A 25257-nucleotide genomic window follows, 5' to 3' on the forward strand; every position below is an offset into this window, starting at 1 on the left:
AAATGTGTCTAACTGGTAACGCCCACAAACTCACTCGCCACAGTCTGCAGGTGACAGAGGAGTGAGAGATACGCAGCGCCAAGCAATTATGGACATTTATGAGATTAACGCGTACGTGGCTTTATTTATTTACTAAACAGAGAGATCCACACAGCATATTCTGTTTTTGCATGCTAGGGTGTTTTTAATCATTGTTGTGAGGGCGATCTGGGAGCACACTGGTGCTAGTGCTAGCTTCTTCAAGAGTGGTATATCAACTTAAGGGAAGATTTGTCAACCAAAGATGTCAGAATCGGCCACTGGAGAGGCAAAAGCAGAAGTGAAGCAGGCGAGCAAAGAAGTCAAAGAAAGCGAAAATGTGGCAGAGAAATATTCTGCCATGACAGTGAGTAAAAACAGCGAGATGAACATGGGGGATCTGACCACTGTCCTCAGCGCTGTGCCCACCCACAAACCTGTTAAAAAGGTAAGTTATTATCTCTTAGTTTTTCTTTCATGCCTACAATGTGTACACCAGTGGCATGGACTTGGTTTAAACGTGGGCTATAGCTGGAACTTTATTATTAGATTGTAAAGCCACTGAGTTAGGGGGCAAAGCTACTTATGGGTAATAAACTACTAACTACCAGAGCATCTTGAAATAACTCCAAAGCTTGAAGGTTATTGTAGGATATTCTAGGAAAAAAGGATTTTACCAAATCAGTGCCAGACAGACAGTGTCATCTTTGCCCATATAGATTATATAATAAACCAAACTTATATATACTTAAAGACGCACTAAGTAACTTTTCAGGTGGGGGCCTGTTTCACAAATTACTCTGAAAATATTTGGCGAAGAATGGAGAAGATTATAACCAAGCCTCTTCTTTTACAACATTAGTCAAACAAGTTGCTGAAGAGGACAGCTGGAAGTTCTATTCCCTCTGACTAAGACACACAAAATCAAGTGTTTTAACTAATGAGATGCAATTGTTCAGCAGTATTTAATCATAGTTCACAAAGCTACATGAAGTCCATGTTGCTTGGCTGTCAACTTAGCCTTGGAAAGATAATTTTTATACTCTTTCTTGTTGTGATATTCTTTGGTATGCGAGACACTACCAGACACTGTCAAGTTTAAAAATAAACCCTGAACTTTAATCACTGAACTACAGATAACAATTCATTTGGATGATTTATAGTACAATAGTAATAAATTAATCAAGCAGCCTCTTCTCTTTAAAGAAATGTGCTTATGTTGAAAAGGTTTGTTACATATTTTAGTATTTTTTCCTGAGATGAATAAACATATCTTACACATGATGTCATCAACCTGTAAGTGCTTTTTTTAATTTATTAGCATTTTACTTAAGTGTGTTATTATTATTTTTTCAGCAAATCCAGTTTGTGGAGGACAAACAGGAGTTCAGTAGATTCCCGACCAAAACCGGCCGGCGTTCCCTGTCCCGCTCCATCTCTCAGTCCTCCACTGACAGCTACAGCTCTGGTACACTGTTTGTTTTAATGTTTCACGCAACTGCTTTTACCATAGCTCATTATTTTATCTCTCAAGCTCTGCCCATTGTATGTGTGTGTGTTGTTTGTCTGCGCAATCTCCCTTTATTGTAGCTGCATCCTATACAGATAGCTCAGATGACGAGACCTCACCTCGGGACAAAACCCAAGTCAATGTGAAGGGCAGCAGTGACTTTTGTGTGAAGAACATAAAGCAGGCCGAGTTCGGCCGACGGGAGATAGAGATTGCAGAACAAGGTGAATCTTTTGCATTTCTAACTTAAATATGTTTTTGTCATGGTGGCTTGATGACTGTCATGTTGTTTACAGATATGGCAGCGCTGATCTCACTCAGGAAGAGAGCACAGAGTGAGAAACCATTGGCAGGTGCCAAAATCGTGGGCTGCACTCACATCACTGCACAGACGGCAGTAAGATCTCATGTTTCACATGACATATAGAGCAATATGTTGCCTTATACTATAAGACTCTCATTAAACTATATTTGAATAACAATGTAGTTCAGAAAATTCCCAGTCTAGTATTCAAGATAGATGTAACATTGACTTCTTCAGGTGCTGATTGAGACTCTTGTGGCTCTTGGAGCTCAGTGCCGCTGGACTGCATGTAACATCTACTCTACTCAGAACGAAGTGGCTGCTGCATTAGCTGAGTCTGGTGAGCAGTTACAAAAATGCTGTGTTTTGGTATATAAGTTCAACAGTGGGTGTTTCTATGGTAGTTAGATCTCATCTCCTTTATTTGGTGGTCTTATACACTCATTATAGGGCCTTAGAGTATTTTACTAGACCTTTTACTTGTGATTTTATGTTTCAGGTGTAGCTGTTTTTGCCTGGAAAGGAGAGTCTGAGGATGATTTCTGGTGGTGCATCGACCGTTGTGTTAACACGGAGGGATGGCAGCCAAATATGGTAGAAGATAATGATACACATTTCACAAATGCATTTACTTTAATCTTTGGTATTTTACAATGTTTGATGGTAACTTGTTAGATTCTTGATGATGGAGGTGACTTGACACACTGGATGTACAAGAAGTATCCAAATGTGTTTAAGAAGATCAGGGGAATTGTTGAAGAAAGTGTCACTGGGGTTCACAGGTAAAGTATTGCTTTTAAAAACAACTATACAATTGAATGCCTCAATCACTAATGCACTTGCATCTTGTTTCCAGGTTGTATCAGTTGTCCAAAGCGGGGAAGCTTTGTGTGCCAGCGATGAATGTAAATGATTCAGTGACCAAACAGAAATTTGACAATCTTTATTGCTGCAGAGAGTCAATTCTGGATGGGTAAGCAGAGGTTTTCCTGAAATAAATATTTGTCTCTAACAAAATGTATTTAGTGGTCACTTTCATTCTGTGGCAATTTCTCAAAAATCCTTGTGAATATACAAAATATGAATACACAAGCAGATCTTTTGTTACTGTTAAATGTTTTTTACTATATCTGGTCTTGATTTTATATTCCATCTAATATCTTGAAAGCCGTATTGTGCACACAGCTAACTATAATGTCAGATAATGTTTCAATTTTTATCTTGGTTAATTATTACCAGTGAGTAATTATACTGTTTGCATTAGTTTTGATAGGATAGTTTATGATTTATTGTTTTGTATTAAAAGTCCATTATACATCAGCATGTTTTTTCATTATCACAATACACATTATCACAGAATAGTGCAGTGATAAGGTCATACCCAGCAGCCTCTATGGAAAACTGCACTGTATGAGACATATCACTTTGCGCTAGAGTTTTTTTTTAATTTCAGTTGTTTATTTAAAACTCATAATTGTTTCCTTTTTTAAAAATTATAGCTTGAAGAGAACCACAGATGTTATGTTTGGTGGAAAGCAGGTGGTTGTGTGTGGGTATGGGGAGGTAAATCTTTATTCTTTATTTATCGTTATTCTTTATCATAATTTTATATTGCATCTTTAGGGTGTTCACACTTGGTTCTTGTTTGGTCCTGGTTTGAGCCCAGTTTAGTCTTGAGTGCACTTGATTTGGGTTCTCTGATATTAGTCCTGGTCTAGTCTAGGTTTAGTCCAAATTTTGGCTAAGTTTAGTTCTATATTCAGTCCCAATTTTAATGTGGGGAAGTGTGAACACCTCCATAGATGGATTAATTGCAACAGTACATTAAGTTTAGTTATCTATTATTTAATGTTTGCAGGTTGGAAAAGGGTGCTGTGCTGCATTGAAAGCTTTGGGAGCCATTGTGTATATTACTGAGATTGATCCCATCTGTGCCCTGCAGGCCTGGTGAGTGAGATATCTATGGAAACCTGTCGATATCTAACAGATAGAATATTGACGGGGCACTAACATAAAAAAAATCTGACAATTTCTAGTAACAACAACACTTTTGCTTTCAAACAGCATGGATGGGTTCCGAGTGGTCAAGCTTAATGAAGTCATTCGTCATGTGGATGTGATCATAACATGCACTGGTAAATTAGATAGAAATGCCTGGAAACTACTGCAACTTTGATATGCTGGATGTATACTCATTCTATATCATGGTAATTATTTCTGTAGGTAATAAAAATGTGGTGACTAGAGACCAACTAGACCGAATGAAAAATGGCTCTATTGTGTGTAACATGGGGCACTCCAATACTGAGATTGACGTGGTAAGAAAAACTGCTTTAAATAACTGACCTAAATAATAAAAGTAGATATTGTAACTCCTGAACTAAAAATATAACAGGTCGAAGATAGTGTACAGTGTTATGAATTGTATATAACATTAAGTACATTGTTTAGGCAAGCCTTCGAACCCCAGAGTTGACCTGGGAGAGAGTACGTTCTCAAGTTGATCATGTCATTTGGCCTGATGGGAAGAGAGTTATTCTGCTTGCAGAGGTAACCACATATCATAAACCATCATAGATAGATCATTTTGCTAACTTGTTATTTGTGTATTTTCAAAGGGTCGTCTTCTGAACCTTAGCTGCTCCACTGTTCCCACTTTTGTTCTTTCCATCACAGCCACAACTCAAGTAAGCAAGATCGCCATGTGCGTTGCGTAGAGAATTTAAACAGTAGCCATTATAATCCAAATATTTTATAAACTTTTTGAATTGTTTAAAAACCGCTTATATGTTTGGTTTTAAAACACTGTGTTGAACATTGTACCTGTATCTAAATACATAACATGACCCACATTAATAGTGCATGTGGTCTATTTCAGGCCCTGGCACTTATAGAGCTGTACAATGCTCCAGAGGGACGATACAAGCAGGACGTGTACTTGCTTCCCAAAAAGATGGGTAAGGGAAAAACACTTAAATTATCAATTTATAACTTAACTGCACTGTAGTACTAAGATGCCAGTTTGATTAATTTATAAGTTTGCAGCTGTTAAAAGAGTTTAACGCTGCACGATGTGGCTTTTCTGGTAGAGGGTCCACTAATGTTTGTCTCCATGGAGGTGCTATTGTACTGCCTGGAATGTTCCACAGTATGGCATTAAACATATCTTTTTGTCTTTATTTTTTATTACTGGTTATGTTCCTTAAGAAACATGCATTTTTACTGTGAGTGGATTTGTCTCTCAACAGATCTAACCTGTAACTTGGAAGTGTGACATTCTTGTCCCCATGGAGAAAAATATGTTAAATGCCTCACTGTGAAACATTTCATGAAAAAAATCTCCATGGAGACAAGCAGATGACAAACCCCTCCCCAGAAATGTTACATTGTTCAAACAGATATTTACCACATTGTGACAAAAAGTTCATTTCTTTTTTAGATGAATATGTTGCCAGTTTGCATCTTGCTACATTTGATGCTCACCTCACTGAGTTGTCTGATGAGCAGGCTAAATACCTCGGCTTGAACAAAAATGGTCCATTCAAACCCAACTACTACAGGTACTGACATTGAAATGACTCTTTCCATGTAAACTGAGCTAACTTGTATTAGAATTATTTTCTATGCTTACAGGTACTAACTTGAAGGGAACTACTGATAAAGGAATGGGCCATAACTTGTGTATATTCTGAATACCTGGTGTATTTGATGTTCTACCCTCAAAAGTCCTTTCCGTTTACTTTAGTTTTACATACAAAATATATAAATTATATAAGTTATACATTGTATAAAAGTCAATGAAGTGTGCCAAAGGGAGGAAAACAAACACCAAATAATTTAAATGTTTAGCCTTTTTAAAAATCATACCTGATGTGAACCTGATACCTGATAAAAAATGTTTAAAATAATTTAGCAAAAATGGACAAGTTTTGAGATGAGCTGTCAAATGTGAATACATGCACTATACTATACTATCCTGTAGTTATTGAACAGCCATCATAGAATGCCCTACATTGGTAGTGGTTGTCTATTATTTATTAGGGCGCTTAAATAGATAAGCAAAAAATACATGTATCTATGTGTAATGTTTGGTATTATTATATTATAGCAGACACTCATTACATTCCATTTCAGTGTTTTAAATAAGACATTATTGTATTGATTTTTAAAATAGTTTTTTTTTTTTTAACTTCGATCCTTGAATTTCAAAAAGTCTTTTGAATAGAATATAAGATAGAAGTATAAAATAGATATACAGAAGAGGAAATATCCCTTTAAGACACATGCTTCACTGAAGTGTGTTGGTGTCCATTGCTTACTCACATTAACCATATTACCAATTGTGTAAGTGTAAGTACCAATTTAGCATCCATATCTTTAATTGGAATTATAATCTTGTTGTATAAATTACATTAATGTAACATGATTAGATAGTCAAACTGAAAAATCCAAGCACTTATTGCAGTGTTCACAACAGTTTTGAGGTGTTAATCAATATATGCTTCACTGTAATTCACTGTAAGGGTCTCACCATATATATTATTATTTAAATGTCTTAGATATTGCAAATATTTTTGCCATTGTCACAATGTAATTTCATACATTTACATTTATATGATTTTTTTTTTTTTTACTATTATGACATTTGCTAAGTGCTCAATTAATAAACCACAGTCATTTGATTAAATTATAATCATGGTATCTGGTCGGGAGACAGTGCCTTGTGACTCTCAGTGACTTTTTAAAATCATGATATGTACTTACATTAAATAAAAGTGCAATATATACAGATAGCTATGCAGAGACAATAATTCATTTACCTCTCATCCTTTGTCAGTAGACTGCATTTGAGTATTACAGGCCTACTTTACAAAATATATGAATATCACTAATCATTCAGCACTTATGCCTTTTATTTTGGTTAGTTATTGGTAGAAACATTTGTGTTATTATAGTTATTACGATATATTATACTGTATAACTACTGGATTGATGCCATATTAAAAACGCCAAAAAAAACTGTGATAAGGGAGTTGCACACTGGCTGGCTTTAAGTTTCTTATATACACAATATAGATTGTATTATTATGTTCATATGCTGCCTGTTCTTCAATAAACCCTTGATAAATATTTGACGTTTATGTTTTTGTTCATAAATTCTATTTTCTATATCTGTTTAATTTACTGACACAACTCTGATTTAGTAATATATTTATACAAAGGAAAAACAGCAAACCCATCAAGGCTTGTCCACTGTCCACTGCTGATTCTCGCAGATAACCATAAACTCTCGCGAGAAGACTCTGGCCTAAAAATTATGGATGTCGGGGGAAACGGTGGAGGAGTAGCTATAAACAATAAACAGAGAGCTATGATTCCCAATAAAAGCAGAGGAGAATTCACCCGCAATCTACGAAAAGACTCGGAGGTAATGGGCGCATCTACTGGGCTTTACCCTTTCATTTTAACTAAGAAGCTGCAGTAATATTAGCTATACCCGGGGCTTTGGCTAGTGCTAGCAGCACAACTTCATTTTCCATCTCAGTATGTTTACAACGTGTGTGTTTAGATTGCCTTGATTGTCCTGTAGCTTATGACCAGATCCTATGCTATGGAAAGGTGTAACATCGGTGCCCGTAAACTACATTGTTAAAACCTATATACGAACCTATACACGAATGTAGTTGGCTAAACTACAACTAAGGAAGCTAACATTGGCCTCGTACAAATCGGACGACTTGTTGAAATGGCTATCGTTTTAATAATACGGCATTTGTTTCCTGATCACTGCTATGTAATCTAGTTACACTGTAATAACTTGGCAGCTGTAAGTATGAGACTTGGTGTTTTGCACAGGGCTTTTCTGAATCCCCGGACTTGGAATTTGACTACGCTGATACAGACAAGTGGGCTGCGGAGCTGTCAGGTGGGCTGACCTTTAAATACAGTATTAACCTCTGTTTCGTTTTTTTCCCTTTATATAACTTTCTTGCTGTCTTTCAGAGCTGTACAGTTACACCGAAGGCCCAGAATTTGCCCTGAACAGAAAGTGTTTTGAAGAAGAATTCAGGGAGCATGGTAAGAAGTGATGCACGTTTATCTTAATACTTTCAAATAGCCCAGTAGGTCTCAAACTGTGATACACAAGCTCCTTCTGGTGGCATGCGAATTCATCTGCTGCTGAAGTGTTTTAGAGTGAATTTTATTTATGTTTAGTTGTTGTTTGGTGTGGAGTGCCTGATGTGTCGGTGTAATTTTGCAGGTTTTAATTATAAATTTAATGTTATTAGGCTGCTGTGATTCCTTCTGCAAACAAATTTACCCTTGGGTACTAATAAAGAAACCTTGACCGTATGCATTACTATTGGTTTAGAACTAATGTAATCATAGTATATGATCAATATGGCACGATTCTCTATAATAAGCTTTTTTTGTATCCTTTCATCCAGTGTCCGAAAAGAAGTGGACAGAGCTGGATGCTGCACAGCACAGAGCCCATGCCATGCGATTACTGGATGGTCTGGAGGTGATTGCTCGAGAAAAGAGGCTCAAAGTTGCCAGAGCTATTCTTTATATGGCTCAAGGTATGTTTTTTTTTCAAAAGTTGATATTTACATAGTATTTATTTTATATGTTCTTCTTAAAATATTTGTTTCTTTAAGGGACCTTTGCTGAGTGCACTTGTGAAGCGGAGGTGCAACACTGGATGAGATATAACATCTTTTTACTGTTGGATGTTGGGACCTTCTCTGCACTGGTGGAACTCCTCAACATGGAAATAGAGTAAGTTTTTTTAAAGGTTACTACTACCTAAATTAGGGCTTTGGAATATTACCGTTGTGATTAGATATATATTTTCAAAAGTTTTATTCTGTTCAGATTGCAGGAGGAGATTTTTCTTTTAAAGGGAGGGTTAGAAAAATAATTGTTATCTTTACAATTTAATAATTTTGTCAGCTTCAAATTGCTTGCAAGATATTACGCTGTCCTAACCTGAATGATAATTTTATTGGTCATGTTGATATAATGTGTTCTCTGTTGCAGTAACAGTGCAGCTTGCTCTAGTGCTGTGAGGAAGCCTGCGATCTCTCTAGCAGACAGCACTGATCTGAGGGTGCTGTTAAACATCATGTACTTGATGGTGGAGACGATTCAACAGGACGATCCAACAGATAAACCTGAGTGGAGAATTATCAGGGAAACGTTTAGAACAGAACTGGGTAACTATTACTTCATATTGTTTACATTTATGTTCAGTCTCTTTTCAAATGTTTTTAACTTAACTAATGCCTTGTAGGATCGCCTCTTTTCAACAATGAGCCAATTTCTGTGATGCTTTTTGGCATGGTCACCAAGTTTTGCAGTGGACATGCCCCTCACTTTCCAATGAAAAAGGTGCTATTACTGTTATGGAAAAGCATACTGGTGAGTTGTGCATTTCTGTATTTTATTCTAGGCTTTAATTGACAAAATAATATAAATCTTATATTTTCAGTTTACACTCGGAGGTTTTGAGCAGCTCCAAAGCTTGAAGGTGCAAAGGCGACAGCAGCTGAGCCTCCCTCCTCTTCCTGAAGACAGTATTAGGGTGGTCCGCAGCATGAGGGCCGCGTCTCCTCCGGCCTCTGCATCTGACCTCATTGAACAGCAGCAGAAACGGGCCCGGCGGGAGCACAAAGTAAGATCAGGACATAAAAAGCACATATTTTACAGCTTTCTATAAATAAAAAGAATAAATTAAGCACATCAAGTTAAAGGTGCACTGTGTAACTTTTCTGGTGTAGGCTCCTTCACCTGCCTGTCTGCACTCAGACGTTTTTTCTTTGTTTGAAATGTTACACTGTATGACATAAATCTTATGTTTATTAAATAAAAATAAATAAATAAATGAGTTACTATAGCTAAAAATACTAAAATACTTAAATCTTGCTTGTCAGGCTCTAATAAAACAGGACAATTTGGATGCTTTCAATGAAAAGGACCCTTACAAAGCTGATGACGCTCGTGAGGATGAAGAGGACAATGACGACAATGATAACTCCATCGAGACAGAGACTTTTCCCATTGAGCGAGATGAAGTGATGCCTCCACCCATCCCGCACCCCCCCTCAGAGCGGGTGTCCTTCCCAAAAGGCCTGCCCTGGGCGCCTAAAGTCAGGTACTCAAATGAAAACTATACTTATCCTAGTTTCTATTTAAAAGTTTTATTTAAAATTGTTTTAATAGCATATTTCTGCCTCTACAGGGAAAAAGACATTGAAAATTTTCTGGAATCAAGTAGAAGTAAATTCATTGGTTATACTCTTGGAAAGTAAGTTATGTTGGAAGAATAGAACTAGAATTGTTTGTATTTGATTGAATGTTCTATTTTATTAATAATCCATCTTTTTTAATAGTGACACTGACACAGTTGTTGGCTTGCCACGGCCAATTCATGAAAGCATTAAAACTCTAAAGCAGGTTATGTATTGTTACTGTATCTCTATTACTACTATTTATATAAAAGTTATAATGACCAACTTAATTCACAATTTACATGTTTTATTTCCAGCACAAGTATGTCTCCATAGCTGAGATCCAGATCACAAAGGAGGAAGAGTTTCAGAAAACCCCTCTCTCTGGAGTAAGCGTCTCTAAAGATATATGTGTACATATAAAGATATCAGTGATGTCCTTCAAATTTGCATAGACTATTATTATTATCTTGTATGATAGCTGTGTAGTAGATTTGCATGTACTGTTGTTTTTAGGGTGAAGAGGAGATAGAAATGTGTGCAACAGAACTGCTGTATCAGGGCATTTTGCCCAGTCTGCCACAGTATATGGTGAGTATTTAGTTTATCTAATCATAATAAACAAGTGAAATTCTTGTTAACTGTCTAATAACTCCACGTTTGTGAATACTAGATTGCTTTGCTGAAGATTTTGCTTGCTGCGGCTCCTACGTCAAAGGCAAAGACTGATTCAATAAACATCCTGGCTGATGTGTTACCAGAGGAGATGCCGTAAGTAAACAATTGCTTACTATATAAAATATGGTTATATCTTGATAATGTGTAGTTTTGGCTTGTTTAAATATAAATGCCCTATAAATGATTCACTCTCTGACTCAAACAGAACCACAGTGTTGCAGAGTATGAAATTAGGTGTTGATGTGAACAGACACAAAGAAATTATTGTGAAAGCGATTTCTGCTATTCTGTTGCTTCTCCTCAAACACTTCAAACTCAACCACATTTATCAGGTTTGGACTTTATGTTAATTATATACAAAGTAATACATATATTACAGTGTTGTTGTTTTTTTGTATTGTCCTTAAAATGTTGCTGTTTTTTGACAGTTTGAGTACATGGCTCAGCACCTGGTATTTGCCAACTGCATCCCACTCATTTTGAAATTTTTCAACCAGAACATTATGTCATACATCACAGCCAAGAACAGGTAAAAAAAAAAGTTTAAATATATCATTGTACTGAGCTTTGTATTTCTATGATTTTACATGGCTGTTTCTTTTCAGCATCTCAGTTCTTGACTTTCCGTACTGCGTGGTGCACGAACTCCCAGAGTTAACTGCAGAGAGTTTGGTATGTTCTATTAAATCTCTATACCTAAAATGTTTTTTTTTTTCTGATGACATATTAATGACATAAAGTTTGAATAATATCTGCTACTTTTTGTCTTTTTACAGGAGGCTGGAGACAATAATCAGTTTTGCTGGAGGAATCTGTTCTCCTGCATCAATCTCTTAAGGATATTGAACAAACTGACCAAATGGAAGCACTCCAGAACAATGGTAACAATGTTGTTTTTATTTAGTTTTTATATACTTTTTGTTTATTGATAACATAATTTTTATTTTTTTTTACTCTGCTAAGATGCTGGTTGTGTTCAAGTCCGCTCCCATCCTGAAGAGAGCACTGAAGGTTAAGCAGGCCATGATGCAGCTGTATGTTCTGAAGCTGCTCAAAGTGCAAACTAAATATCTGGGACGCCAGTGGAGGAAGAGCAACATGAAAACTATGTCGGCTATTTACCAGAAAGTCCGTCATCGCCTGAATGATGACTGGGCCTATGGAAATGGTGAGATAAATTGTGTAATTGTAATTAACATAAATGAGTCACATGCATTTAGCATGACGGTATCTGCTTTTTCTCCAGACCTGGATGCTCGGCCGTGGGACTTCCAGGCTGAGGAATGTGCTCTGAGGGCCAACATTGAGCGGTTCAACAGTCGGCGCTACGATAAGAGCCACAGTAACCCAGAGTTTGTGCCTGTGGACAACTGTCTACAGAGCGTTCTGGGACAGCGCATCGACCTGCCTGAAGACTTTCAAATGAACTATGACCTCTGGCTTGAGCGAGAGGTTTTTTCTAAACCTATTTCATGGGAGGAACTGCTTCAGTGACAATAGTTTTTTTCGTTGAACAGAAAGAAAATTAGTTCAGACAAACTGGCTTCAGTGATGTTGGCTCAATCAAATGATTTAAATGCTGCCTTCAATGTTTTGTGGTACATTGTGTTGTACATTCAGTTTTACAATTCCTGTAACATAATTGTTCTCCAAAAGCATTAACAGCAAAGTTTGTATCTTATCAATTAACAACATTACTTTTTCTCTTACGGTTTATCAGGGATACATTTGTATTGCGTACAACAGATATTGCAGTTTCTCTCGTCCCTTTTAGATATTGTCTGCATACTTTTATCTGGGACCACAAAAGAACTTGAATTTGACCAATAACTAATTAACAGACTTGAGCTTAACTCTGAAGGATCTTCATTTTTACACACTAAAGTCAGAGGTTTTAATGAACTTTCCATCATTATTTTCAATTTTATTTTTTAAACCTATGTATTTCTTGTAGTACAAACGGTATACATTTGAAAAGACCTGCAAGTTGCACATCTTATATTTATCATGGCTGTTTTACCTTAAACACTGTAATAAAATTGCAATGTTGAGATTTTGCTTGTACATGTTTTACTAAGCTTGGCTGACCATATTTCCGTTTGTGAAAACCCGGACACGTTACCGGGGGTGGGGCCTCGACATTGAGCTACACCGTATTTTAATAGATCCATGAGCTACACTCACCTCGCAACCTGTGCACGTATTGTAGACTGACCGACTGTGTGTCTGCTCGCTCCTTCTGAGTGCACAGAGCTACGAGAGCCAGTCAGTTTAATGGCACGAATGAAAGGAAATGAAAACCCGGACATTTATATCACTTAAAAACAAAAAACCTAGACGACCAGGACAGGACGCAAAAAACGTTTGGTCACCCTCAGCGGCTAAAATCTCACCCAATGTTTTAACCAACTGTAATGTTTTTGTTTTGTTTTTCAGTTACTTTGTTGGGAAGTCATCAGGTGCAGAGTGGATACAGCTGTGGGTAAACTTCATAAGGCCAAGCACTGGCATCTGAGAAACTAGGCTCTTCGGTTTCTGAACCACTTCGGACAGATGCAAGTGGTGTTCCTATTCCACTAAAGCCCTCACCTACTCCATGTTCAACTGTTCCGTTTGGCTCTTACGAATGATGCACGGGTGGATCCTTGGCGCTTGAAATTGCTCACAATGCACCACAATTTCATTTTTACGAACTATATTTAACCAGTAAAATGTCTTTTAATAAAAGAAAACTAATTCTGCAATAAATGTATAATGTAAATATTTTGCTATTACTAACAGCCACATTACTGCAGATAACACTATTATCTGATCGAATGGATTCAAGGACAAATATATTTGTAGAAGCATTGGTATTTATTAAAGCTCAGTTTTATCGCATTTGATTTGGTCACGTGACACGGTGCAGTCGTTTCCTCCGGAGTCTGTTCCAGGTGCTGTCCCAGGAGCTGTGAGCAGGACAATTGGCTCTGTTTCGTAGGAACCGACTCTGGAGGAGTGCTACAAAGTGGTCTTTGGAGGAAGGATCTTGGAAATTGAGAAACACCCTAGGAGATGTTTTTTTTTTCTTTTCAAGGCCAGTAGAATAGAGGATGGCCTTGAATGTTTCCCTCTGTTTTGACCAAAAGATTACAGCTCTTCAGACAGCTGAAAGACCTGATAGTGTCCTTAGGCCCTGATTTGTTATTTAAACTATGCAGCAATCCCACTTACTTTTTTTTTCTACATGAGTCAGCTGAAGGCACGCCGTTTCCTTTGTGATGTTACGGAAGAAGTGAAACTAAACTGAAGCCCGCCTTTTTTTATTTTGAAAGGACTGTTTATGTTGAACATGGAGAAGAGTTACACACAGAGGAGCGGTGTTTTTGAGCGAGCAGGGGCTGATCTGTGCTCCAAACATGACAATCCTCTGAACACTTATTGCTGTACAGACGAGCAGGTCGTCTGTGTGACCTGTGCCTCTTTAGAGCACAAAGGACACACCTTTGTCCTGGTGAGGGAAGAACGCCGGAGAAAACAGGTGTGTCAAACTCTACTATATTACTTCATTTTCTGTTTGTGTTGTTTTGCTTACATGCTAAATAAATGAAAACCTGATGGCTAAGGCAGCTCTTTTAAAAGGACACTAGTATACAAAGAATTCCAACGGGATGGGCCAACTGCAGATTAAGACATGCAGGAAGGCGGGGGACAAAGGTCATGTTCTGACGGTCCCATGCTCGGCCCACAGAGAAGTACAGATTTGAACAGGTTCCTTTGTCAGATATGTTTCATCCAAATCCTCTATGGCAGGACCTGTGTCGCACAGTGGCCCCTCACTGTGGTCTCATAACAAGAAAGAACCTTAGTCTGAACACTTTTTGGGTTATTGACTCGTATGGGCAATTCCTTTTTTCCTTTCCTCTGCACAGAGAATGAGTTTAGCAATGCAGCTGATGCTGCCTACAGTTTATAGACCAATGCTGGTTTTCACAAATGATAGTAAAAATAAAGCAACATAAAATAACTCTTTATTGTGCTTTTAAAATATGATTTGTGAAGAATGAGGTGAAGAAGCTAAAGCAGAGATACCAGGAGCTTCTGAGTACAAAGACCCATGTCCAGGTGAGTCCATTAAACACTGCTCCAGTGCAAAAGAGATGCTGAGGTCATGGTCATTCTGTTTAAACTTCAGGAAAAGGCCAGGGAGACAGAGGATTTCTGTGAGGCTGTCCTGACCAGAGTCATTGACCTTCTGCAAACCCAATACATGTCCCTGCGACAGTGGATCCAAGCCCAAGAGACGGCAGCACTGAGCACAGTACAGAAGCAGGGGGCTGCAGAAGTGAAGAGGAAGTGTGCACAGCTCGACCGCCTGACTCACCTTGACAGTGATGTCCACTTCCTGCGGGTATTGTCATGCAACCTGCCCCCCTAATGTCTTCAGTAACCAATGACTTCAGTCTCTTTTTCACAGGACTGGCCTTCTGTGTATCAGCTCTGTGAGAAAGACTTGACAGAGTTTACAGACAGTCTATACCTGCCCTTTAAGTTGCTACAAAAAGCTGTTGGCTCTCTTGGGAATCAGCTGGAGGAGTTCTGCAACAAAAGATTTACTACAATAAAGAATGGTGTGGTACTTTGGCAATACTTAAATTTAACTGGAATTGTGGTGAAATTTTTCACATTATTTGACCATTTTTATGTAGCCAATCGATTTGATCATCAGGTATTGGGGACAGAGGAAGATGATGTTCAGCAAACTGACATAGATTCTCATGGTTGGTACTTTATTCTTTTTAAGTACAAAAACTGAACACATTTTATTAAATACTGTATGATACAGTTATGTAATACATTTTTAAAAACTGTTCTTAGGTCATAAAAAATCTGATGAAATGGCACTAGATGATTACATGAAGCCCCTTGGCGATTCATATGGTTTGTATCTTTGTGTATGTGTAATAGGCTATATACTGTATTTAAAAACAATTGAATATCATGAAAAAAAAAATTATACCCATATATTATATATATAAAATTAATTTCTTTGCACTCAGTACTATAGACCCGACACAGCCCCCACAAAAAATCCTCTCAAAAAGCCCCGAAACAGAAACAAGTGAAAGTACAAAAGCCCCAAAGAAAGTAAAAGAAAAAAGAACTTTAACTTCAGTATAATGCATTATGTACTACAATACAATATAATTATGCAACTTAACTTATTACATAGCATAATGCATTCAGTATTTCGATTCAACATGAGGACCTAATAGACTCTGGGACCTTGATGGAAAATTTACTTTCACCTGAAAAGAGACTTTGGACCATTGAGCAATAGTCCAGTTCATTTTCTCCACAGCCCAGGTAAGACACTAATGACATCATCTCATGCCCCATGTAGGCTTTTGTGCATAGTGGCTCTTGATGCACTGACTCCAGCTTCAGTCCATGCCTTGTGAAGATCCTAAAAATTTTTTTCTTTCACTCAAGTTTTTATGAATATGCTTGGATATCGTACTCTGAACAACCAGCTTCTTTAGCAGGAACTTTTTGTGGTTTGCCCTCTTTGTGGAGGGTGTCTTCTGGACATCTGTCCAGTCTGCAGCCTACCCTGTGACTGTGTAGCCCACTGACCGACTGAGAAATTTAAATTAATTTAAAGGCTCATTAATCTTTGCTGGTGTTTTGAGCTAATTCCAAGATTACCTTTTTCACAATATTATAATTTTCTGAGACACAGAATTTTGGGTTTTCATTATCTATAAGCGGTCATCATCAAACTATCAAGAAATAAAGGCTTGAAAGCTTCACTGTGTCATGATTCTATATAATACATGAGTTTGACTTTCTGAAATTATACTCTATATATATTTTTTAGATGTAATAGTATTTGCCTGGCCTGCCAAAAAGGCACACTTTTCTAATACTTTTCTGCTTTACCAGTATAGACACTTTCTTGCAGTACCTAAATGACCCAAGTGAAGCTGCACATCAGCGTGGCACTTAGATCTTTAACCATAAGTATATTCTTTTAGATGATGATGAAGTTACCAGCGCAGTGACTGCAAACCTCAAAACCAGGGCAGACTTTTTACAATGTAAGTTAAAAAGTCAAGATGATGTAATAGTCCCATCCAAGTAATTTGTGTTTGCCTCTGTTTTTTGCATTTTCAGATGCATGTGACCTCAGGTTAGACCCCAGCACAGCTCATGAGGACTTGCTTGTATCCAGAGATCTCAAAGAGGTGAGGCTGGCTCCCAAGAGTGCTCGAGGCCCTGCTGTGCGCTACCCTGAACGCTTCCTTAACAGGCGGCAGCTGTTGTGCAAAGAGGGACTGCAGGCCGATTGCTGCTACTATGAAGTTGAAGTTACTGGGGGCAAAACTGAGATTGCTCTGGCTTATAAGGTCATAGACCGAAAGTCGTTTAAAAAGTCTGCTTTTGGTGGGAATGCCAACTCCTGGAGCTTGGACTGTACTCCCACACACTACTCTGTGAGCCACAGAGGGAACAGTGTGCAGCTCACTTCTGTCCCAGAGCAAAACCGCATTGGGGTGTATCTGAAGTTCATAGAGGGGACTGTGTCCTTCTATGAGGTCTCTGACACAATGAAGTTTCTCTACACTACAGAAGGTCACTTTATTGAGCCGCTGTATCCAGGATTCTGGATTGGAGAGAACTGTTGCATAAAGATCTGTGACCTTACAAATGATTGGGGTCAATCCTAATGAAAACAAGAGTAATGCAAGTTTACATTTCGCATTGTTTTTCTCTTTTTCTTGGTCAGAATATATTTCTTACATTACCGAATAATGTACTAATTGTGATTGTGATTGTGTGCTATTACAAATAAGTAATTTGTAAAGGTAATTCGACCAAAACACAAATGCATTCAACGCAAATTTTACAACAATCATTTACGTGAGTAATTTTCCAATAAAACACTTTGTTTATCAATACAACAGTCTCTGTCAGTACTTTGGAGTTTTCATTTAAACAAATTCACAGAAGAGCATTATTTATTTAACAGTATTTATTATGTTCATCTATAATAATGCATCAACTAATGCTGGACAAACCACAAAATGCAAATAAGGCCCCTCGCTGCCAGCTCGCATGACTTACTCACGTGACATACACAAGGATTCTTAAGAACTATATATGGATCCCATAGTAATATTTCTGTGAGGATGTGGCTGCTTTAACTCACATTCATTTGATTATACAGACAATCTTGCTTTGTGTTCAGTTCACAATGGCATTAACACACACACACGCACCCCCACACACACACACTCACTGTAGTATTTATATTATCAGCTCAAAGAACACACTTTAACATTTTAATGGACAAAACATTAGAATTACATCTTAAAATTTAAAACTCAAGATTGAGTTCACAAAGCAAACAGTGCAAACTTTATTATTTGAGAGAAGTATTGCTGTAAAAGTAATACAATTATTGCATGTAAGTGACCTGCACCTGAAGTAGAGAACCAATTTGCTGACTTAATTATTATTTAATGTTAATTTTATTTATTCTCTTTGTAAAATATCACTTTCAATGTTATACATTTATTGTTACATGGGTTTTGTCTGCACCGCAAACAAGGCCCAAAACATGATACAAGAAGAATTTGTGGTTGCAAATACTTATATCTGTCCTTGAAATAAATATACAGCTGAATTATGATCAGTAAGCCATAAAACACACAACATGGACATGGCAAAGTTCAGGGCACATCACCCAGTGGGATGAGTCTATGGTCCAAGTGACTACACACAGCTACACTATATATCTATATACAGTACATACAGAACATATACAAGTTCACAATACAGATACCTATTTAAATGTGAACATGAAAAAATATAATAATATATATTATTACTGCACTTAAATTTAATTTTGTCCCTGTACAAACCTCACAGTGTGATATACATCACAATATTTTGAGATGTTGCTCATATTACTCCTAAAAAAGTAACATGAGCAACATGAGCCCTTTATTTTTGAGTTTCCATTGATTTTTCATGTTTAATTTTGTGCATGTGAGGAAATGCTTCAAAGTTAAATTGAATGCTGTTGTGTTTTTTAACATTTTATGTGATATTTAGGAAAACATTAAACAATTTTATTTTTAAGTTTTTTTATATTTCTTATTTCATATTTCTTCTTTTAGAATGTGTCTAAAACTGTAATTCAATCATGCATAGTTCAACTTTTAGTAAAATTTATGTTGGGATAAAATATTTCTTTCAGTGCAATTGCCTTGTTGCAAGATTTACAACCACTGTGCTTCTAGAGGTGGGCAATATTGGCAATATGAATATGTTTTTTAATATCTTGATGACAGTATGATTCAGATATAGTAGTCTACCAAACTGTGCTAAAACGTCACTGTGAATTCCTTGGTTGAAAACATAAAGACAAGAGTAGAAATATCAGTGCAGAAATGTTTGGTAAACTGCACAGCATCCATCTATCTTCCACTTTATCCAAGGTTTTTTCAGCTTTTTAAAACTTCTTTTACTATAGACTAATTACAATATGTGTTATCATTTTGCATAACTCTAAAGCAACAAGTGGGATACATTTCTCTTCCACCTGTGTGTGCTACATCTAACCGATACATCTTACATTTGGGTCTCTGAAATATGAACATGGCTTTGTGCTACCTAAAGCTATTATGGGGCAGTTGTGCTCTGGACAGAACTAACAACCCTGCACTGCAGCTCCCCCCACAGTAGCTTCAAGGTAAATGCTATATATGTGAGTGCAACGGGAGCAAAGCATCAGGAGTCAGTTTCTGGGGTGAGAGGTGAGGGGGGTGTGGTGGGTGTGGATGGACTGATGGCTGCGTTTTGGTAGCCAGTTCCATAACAGCTGCTTGGAGACAGAGCACTGGCGTCCACACTGCTGTTGCCGGCTGGGGTCAGATAGATTTTTGGCGCAGGGACAGATCCAGGTTTAGGTCTAAGGATGGAGCGGGCTTCGTCCTGCTCCTCCAGGTTGGACATGTCCTTCATCATGTTTCTGCGGTAGGACACGGAAAGCTTATTGGAGCCATCTGATATGAGGTTGAAGTGGCGAGCAATGAAGACGAGGGGGAGCGGAAGCATGGCCAAAATGATGAGGGCAAAACACATGGCCAGTGCCCAGGGAGGGTAACTTTGGAAACGCTCCTGGGCCTGTGGACAGGAAGTCACGATTTAATAATTTGTTATACAAGTAAAATGCTAAAAAACTAAAAATAAATAAATTTTAAAAAAAAAAGGAAAAAAAAGTGGATTAATTCCACAAAATAAAAATACAAAGTTGACATCCCTGTGAGTCAGTATTCCTCAGATCTTGGCACACACTTATTCTGCCAATTAAGCCGTATTAAAATGACTTGCTCCTTTGCAGACCCCTGTGGCTGGGGCTTTTATCTATATATTTAATTAATGGTTTATGCTTGACCGTATAACTTTGGCCTATTCATCTAAAAGTGAGACTAAACTAATAGAGGAAGCGTGTGGTCTAGAGATATGAGGAATGGTGGGTGTTTTTCAATTTCCAGGACCCTTTCCGTCAAAGACTACTTTGCAGAGCCAAGTGTCCTGCTCACAGCTCCTGGGATTTCACCTGGAACAGACTCTGGAGGGAGTGACTGCACTGTGTCACGTGACCAAATCAAATGCCATAAAACTGAGCTTTAATAAATAACAATCCTTCTACAAATATAAAGTGTTCAGAAATGTTTTTATGTGTCAATACACATTAAAACATGTGAATAATGAAGGCTGAGTAAATCATCTGTTATTGAGTTCCAGAAATACACAGGCTGGAACATTTTCGTATAAGCTAAATGTATTCCCCATCCTCTTTTTTAAGAGATTTTGCTGTATTTGTCCTGATTTGAATTCATTCAGTCAGATAATAGTGTTATCTGCAGCAATGTGGCTAAAATAGCAAAATATTTTACTGCTTAAATAAAGTTTATGAAAAATGAAGTTGTGGTGCATTGTGGGCAATTTCAAGCGGTCCGACCCGTGCATCATTGGTAAAAGAGCCAAATGGAGCAGTCGACCGCGGAGGACGTGGGGGCTTTGGGGGAATAGGAACACCACTTGAATTTGTCCCTGCCCCAATCCTCAGAAACTGAGGATTGGGGCAGTTGGGAAACACCCACTGTGATTGATCTGAAAGGCTTCAAACTCCGCCCCCTGCATCAAGGTGTTCACATTATATATTATTTAGATCATAAATCTGCAAATTTAACCACTTTGCAATAAAACTGCAAAAAATATTAGGAAAAGTAGAAGTATTAAAGACTCTTAAAACACTATGTAACAGTTACACAGAAACAAAAGTTGAAGTTGTAGCTTTTAGTCCCGCTTTAATTATGCATGCGCTTAACTATGGATCCATACCATTTTTACTTTACAGTAGGATGCTCCTCAATATTTGCATTTGTTCATGTGTCTTGTTATTGTAGTCTAATAGCTTGACTTATGGGACTTAAATCTAAAACACTGCAAATTAATGTGCACCCTGACACTGACCAGCTCCTGGACCCATGCGTTGTATCCCGGGGGGCTGATGGCCATTTCAATTATGGAGGCTGAGATCAGGACGATGAGGCAGAGTGGAGACACGTACTTCCACAGGTAAAAATAGATCTGACAAGGACGAAACCCCAACATGTCCTCAAGGTCCTGCATGAACCTGTAGGGGGCGACATATTTATATTCTCTATTAGCAGATATGCAGATATGAAATACAGTATGTTACAGCAAAGAGAATGTTTGCAACTTTGCAACAAGTGCACTTTATATGCACGCTTTTAGCTTATAAAATGTGGCATTACATGTTTTATAATTTAAAATAAATACACCAGATTACTATAACATTTCTTTGAATGTGATTGATGTAAAATAGTACTCTAGGTAGTTGGCAGTTTATGTTTTTGATCAGGAAACAATGTTATTACATGGTTAGAACTTGAGAAGTTGAGTTTGAATAACAGAACTAAAAGGGTCCATATTTTCTGATCTATGATATAATTTTGTTTCCTCATCAAAAACATTCATGGAGTTCTGTTCTTTTTTTTTTTTTTCATACCTATTTAAAACACAAACCCTATATATTTAGGCTGAGTTCTTCTCTCAAACAGAAAGCACTTTGTTCCACTTTGTGATGTCATATGGTAACACAGGAACTGCTCCACTCTGTTCTTAAATTCCATACACCTTCAGCAGAATCATTTGTATGATTTAAGACCTGGAATTGCCAATTTCTACTGAACTAAAGGTAAATAGCTGTTAGCTTGAATGCCTCTTCATGACATAACAAGGTGGGACAGAATATTTTGAGTTTTGGAGATGTAGAAAAACTAATAATAAAGGATTACTCAAACATGTGTGAAAGAAACAAAGCACAATGTCTGGTATGTTTTTGATGAGGTAACAACATTATAACATGGCTTGTATTGCATGCAATATAGCATCTTTAAGTTTAATCAAAATATACAGTAGGTTTTAAAATACACCTTTTCTCCACAAGCGATATCAACAGAATAGGTCTGTAATTAAAACCATGACACTTAATCAACTAACTAATCTATTAATTAACTGACCACACTTAGGATATCTTTAGGGCCTGTATTTGACCACAATACCTCTTAGTGCCGTATACCCAAGCCACAGAGAGGTTTTCCAGAATGACCACCACAGTGAGGGGCAATCCAGCAGAATAGTCATCAAACATGGTGACAAAATAATTCCCTGAGCGCTGGACAAAGAGGAGGCCGCACAGGAAAGCCACAATGCAGCAACCAACTGCAAAGAAAATGGTTTGTTTAACTTATGAGACCAGTGAGCTTGTACTAAGATATACTAAATATGATGATATAAATGGCAAATGGTCACATTTTTATATAGGAATATACACAGACACTGGCGGCAAGGTGGGTTAAGTGTCTTCCCAAAGGACTCATCTGTGGGAGCTGGAATCACACAACCAACCTGTGGGTCATTGGATCTAACCACTCAACCAATGATGTTTTTATGTCATGGGAGGGATTCAAACTGCCAATGCTCAAATTAGTGGACAAGCGCTCTACCAACTGAGCTCCTGATGCCCCATAAAAAATGTATGTTCTACCAATTTGGAGAGATTGCTATATTGTTATTCAGTGCTTTTTAATGTGTGTATGCATGTGTACTCCCCAAAGAAGAAGATGGCATTAATAAGCTTTTTTTGCCTGTTGGCCATGTTTTAGGCAAATTTTATCTTTTTATTTATTTAAATAAATAATAGAGACTCATGTAGAAATTTTCCAGATGCTAAAATACTTGATAAAACTTGGTAATAAAAGCCACAGCTGCCCTGGACAAATAGACAGAAGTGAGGCTTACGTCTGCCTCTCTGACCACCACTCACTCACTCACACCGATGCAGAACAAGATGGGTGAAATGTCACAAAACACAACAATTTAAGTTGGTCATGTTTTTAGCAGCAGTACAAAAATGCCCATACAGATATATTAGCAAATGCAATGTAAAAAAAGTAAACAAAAAAAGCCATGGATACACTCAATGAGCTGCTTGGTTGCTAGTAGTACAAATATTTATCACTCTGTTCTGTCTGAATACTTTGGAATGAACACTACAATTAGTACAGTATTTAGCATTTTAAAATCTCTATTGGTTTAGCATTTACCTGTGAGGAGCTCCTTCTGCACCTTGTATGCATCCAGGATAGGAGTGGTGATTCCGGTCATTGTCCCGATCATACTGCCGAGACCCAGGTTTATGAGCATGAAGAAGAACATGACAGACCAGAATGGAGAGGCTGGGAAGTGCGTCATGGCTTCAGTGAAGGCAATGAAAGCCAAACCTGTCCCCTGAACAGCCTGTGGTGATCAGAGAGAGACAAACATATTTACTGGTTATTAATATGTCATCATTTCAAGTACAATCTGGTCCTGTCTCTCATTTACAATTTGCATATGATCACTCTGAATTAAGAGAGATGCTAATGGAATATCCATGGGTTTTAGAATTATATAAAATTGACACCATTGATATAGTTAATCACGATATCATTTCTTAATATAGGCTTCATTGGTTGAAAGTCCTATAAAACACAAAGCTGAAACTCAGAAACCAAAATGAAGGCTAAGCGCCACATGAACCACTATAAAAAACAGCTCTGAGACCTTGTTGAGCTCATCCTCCAGGAGACAGGGCTCCAGTCTGAGTGTCCCAAAGCCATCCTCCTTCACAGTTCTGATGATGCTGTAGATGTCCATGTAGTCTGCACGGGACAGGTGGGACAGGTTCACATGAGGAGGGATCAGGTCATGGCTTAGCACATTTGAGTTCAGGTATCCCAGGATCTTATCAGCATTCCTACAGGGCACGAGCAAAATGTATAGTTTCTATATGTTCCACAGTATGGTATTAAACTTATCTACCCCCATGGAGACAAACAGTTGATGCCACTAGGTTAGTTATACAGTATGTTACAGCTCAGATCTGTGTAGAGGAGATTTAATTGTCTCTGATAGATACATTTCATGTCCTTCAACTCGTGTTCATTTTACAGTTTCGAGGTGATCTTTAGCGGAATCCATAAACTTGGTGAAACTGTCTGAAGGTAGATGAAGGTAATGAAATTTCCACACAGTGAGCGGATCATTTTTAATACAATTTAAAAAGAACTTAGCAGGACATACAAAATGAGAGAGTAGTCAGAACTTACTCTGCCACACACTTCTCATTCATGATGTTAGCCTTGAAGCCCAGCACAGCGAATACAACAAGAGTGGCCAAAATGGAGGTCAGGAAGTTGATGAAGGAGACCAGAATGGCGTCAAAGTGGCAGTTATTGTCGATCTTGTTGTAACTGGAGAAGGCAATGACCCCTCCGAAGCCCAAACCCAGAGCAAAGAACACCTGTGTGGCTGCCTCTCTCCACACTTGAGGCTCCAGCATCTTCTCCAACTGGAAAACATTTAAGGTACATTATATTGACAATACATAATTTGTGTAAATGAATAGGATTTGGTGTTATAGTTTCAGATGACATTAGGTTAAGTGGGGTATAAGGACTGGTGAGTCTTACCTTTGGAGTGAACATGTGGGCAATACCATCCACAGATCCTTTCAGCATCAACCCTCGGACCAGGAAACAGAACAGGACCACATACGGGAAGAGAGAGCTAAAGTACATCACCTGAAAATACAGAAAGGAACATAAATGATTAGGGTTATAATCTTAGAAAGCAATTTACAATGTCACTAAAGCAATTTATATGATTAATATAGTGTAAAAATAAACATCTATACTAATTCAGCTGTAATGTGGTTGGTTAGCTATGTTGATCTTTTTACAATTCATAATCAAACGTTCTTTGAAGTTTACACAGCTTTCAAAGATTTTCTTGTGTCACTTGTACAGAAACAAAACTGAAAACAAAGTAGGCCTATAGGTGAGTAATTGTTCAAATCCCCCCAAAATTTAAAAGTATATAAATAATGA

At 37.7% G+C, this 25257-nt stretch overlaps 4 protein-coding genes across 8 annotated transcripts in view; 3 read left to right on the top strand and 1 right to left on the bottom strand.

Annotated features, from left to right (window-relative positions):
• The first annotated feature begins 42 nt into the window (after positions 1-42).
• LOC110168556 (S-adenosylhomocysteine hydrolase-like protein 1) lies at positions 43-6962 on the top strand. 4 transcript variants are annotated; one of them, XM_020933994.2, is made up of 17 exons: positions 43-466; positions 1375-1486; positions 1609-1752; positions 1825-1925; positions 2070-2172; positions 2332-2426; positions 2508-2614; positions 2689-2805; positions 3332-3395; positions 3691-3779; positions 3897-3967; positions 4056-4150; positions 4284-4382; positions 4451-4519; positions 4711-4789; positions 5272-5392; positions 5466-6962. In XM_020933994.2, the coding sequence occupies exons 1-17, from the start codon at positions 284-286 to the stop codon at positions 5470-5472; spliced, it is 1656 nt and encodes a 551-aa protein (XP_020789653.1). In that variant the 5' UTR covers positions 43-283; the 3' UTR covers positions 5473-6962. The 4 variants fall into 4 exon arrangements, with proteins under 4 accessions (XP_020789653.1, XP_055016738.1, XP_020789652.1 ...); XM_055160763.1 differs by having other exon boundaries at positions 1624-1752; XM_020933993.2 differs by lacking the exon at positions 5466-6962 and having other exon boundaries at positions 5272-5399.
• Positions 6963-7119: 157 nt separating this feature from the next.
• strip1 (striatin interacting protein 1) lies at positions 7120-12797 on the top strand. Its single transcript, XM_055160633.1, has 20 exons — positions 7120-7260; positions 7689-7758; positions 7836-7910; positions 8282-8416; positions 8495-8615; positions 8877-9052; positions 9130-9257; positions 9328-9510; positions 9770-9990; positions 10078-10143; positions 10229-10292; positions 10384-10455; positions 10583-10657; positions 10740-10837; positions 10950-11076; positions 11173-11273; positions 11350-11416; positions 11521-11625; positions 11708-11912; positions 11991-12797. The coding sequence occupies exons 1-20, from the start codon at positions 7150-7152 to the stop codon at positions 12236-12238; spliced, it is 2448 nt and encodes an 815-aa protein (XP_055016608.1). The 5' UTR covers positions 7120-7149; the 3' UTR covers positions 12239-12797.
• Positions 12798-12921: 124 nt separating this feature from the next.
• LOC110168653 (tripartite motif-containing protein 16-like) lies at positions 12922-17688 on the top strand. Of its 2 annotated transcripts, XM_020934126.2 has the most exons (8): positions 12922-14264; positions 14786-14848; positions 14919-15134; positions 15201-15354; positions 15433-15504; positions 15602-15664; positions 16762-16824; positions 16901-17688. In XM_020934126.2, exons 1-8 carry the CDS (start codon positions 14067-14069, stop codon positions 17452-17454), a joined length of 1383 nt encoding a protein of 460 aa, XP_020789785.2. In that variant the 5' UTR covers positions 12922-14066; the 3' UTR covers positions 17455-17688. The 2 variants fall into 2 exon arrangements, with proteins under 2 accessions (XP_020789785.2, XP_020789786.2); XM_020934127.2 differs by lacking the exon at positions 16762-16824.
• Positions 17689-17741: 53 nt separating this feature from the next.
• The window catches only part of LOC110168651 (sodium-dependent neutral amino acid transporter SLC6A17-like), an 8889-nt gene continuing 1373 nt past the window's right edge, over positions 17742-25257 (bottom strand). The window contains exons 2-8 of the mRNA XM_055160345.1: positions 24841-24951; positions 24478-24719; positions 23933-24125; positions 23434-23626; positions 22390-22549; positions 21275-21437; positions 17742-19918 (exon numbers count right to left, since the gene is read on the bottom strand). Coding sequence (XP_055016320.1) covers positions 19523-19918; positions 21275-21437; positions 22390-22549; positions 23434-23626; positions 23933-24125; positions 24478-24719; positions 24841-24951 — 1458 coding nt within the window. The 3' untranslated portion in view covers positions 17742-19522. The remainder of the gene's footprint in view (positions 19919-21274; positions 21438-22389; positions 22550-23433; positions 23627-23932; positions 24126-24477; positions 24720-24840; positions 24952-25257) is intronic.

Source organism: Boleophthalmus pectinirostris, unplaced genomic scaffold (assembly GCF_026225935.1).
Source record: "Boleophthalmus pectinirostris isolate CB_2022bp ecotype Guang Dong unplaced genomic scaffold, ASM2622593v1 HiC_scaffold_3, whole genome shotgun sequence".
NCBI lineage: Eukaryota > Metazoa > Chordata > Actinopteri > Gobiiformes > Gobiidae > Boleophthalmus > Boleophthalmus pectinirostris.

Excerpts from the sequence above, each read along its gene's own strand:
- strip1 (XM_055160633.1), top strand. The coding sequence starts at position 7,150 with ATGGATGTCGGGGGAAACGGTGGAGGAGTAGCTATAAACAATAAACAG. Across the intron at positions 7,759-7,835 it reads GTGGGCTGCGGAGCTGTCAG|AGCTGTACAGTTACACCGAA; the intron begins GTGGGCTGACCT and ends GCTGTCTTTCAG. Across the intron at positions 9,053-9,129 it reads AACGTTTAGAACAGAACTGG|GATCGCCTCTTTTCAACAAT; the intron begins GTAACTATTACT and ends AATGCCTTGTAG.
- LOC110168653 (XM_020934126.2), top strand. The coding sequence starts at position 14,067 with ATGTTGAACATGGAGAAGAGTTACACACAGAGGAGCGGTGTTTTTGAG. Across the intron at positions 15,135-15,200 it reads GTGATGTCCACTTCCTGCGG|GACTGGCCTTCTGTGTATCA; the intron begins GTATTGTCATGC and ends TCTTTTTCACAG. Across the intron at positions 15,505-15,601 it reads AACTGACATAGATTCTCATG|GTCATAAAAAATCTGATGAA; the intron begins GTTGGTACTTTA and ends AACTGTTCTTAG.
- LOC110168556 (XM_020933994.2), top strand. The coding sequence starts at position 284 with ATGTCAGAATCGGCCACTGGAGAGGCAAAAGCAGAAGTGAAGCAGGCG. Across the intron at positions 1,753-1,824 it reads GATAGAGATTGCAGAACAAG|ATATGGCAGCGCTGATCTCA; the intron begins GTGAATCTTTTG and ends TGTTGTTTACAG. Across the intron at positions 2,806-3,331 it reads AGAGAGTCAATTCTGGATGG|CTTGAAGAGAACCACAGATG; the intron begins GTAAGCAGAGGT and ends TAAAAATTATAG.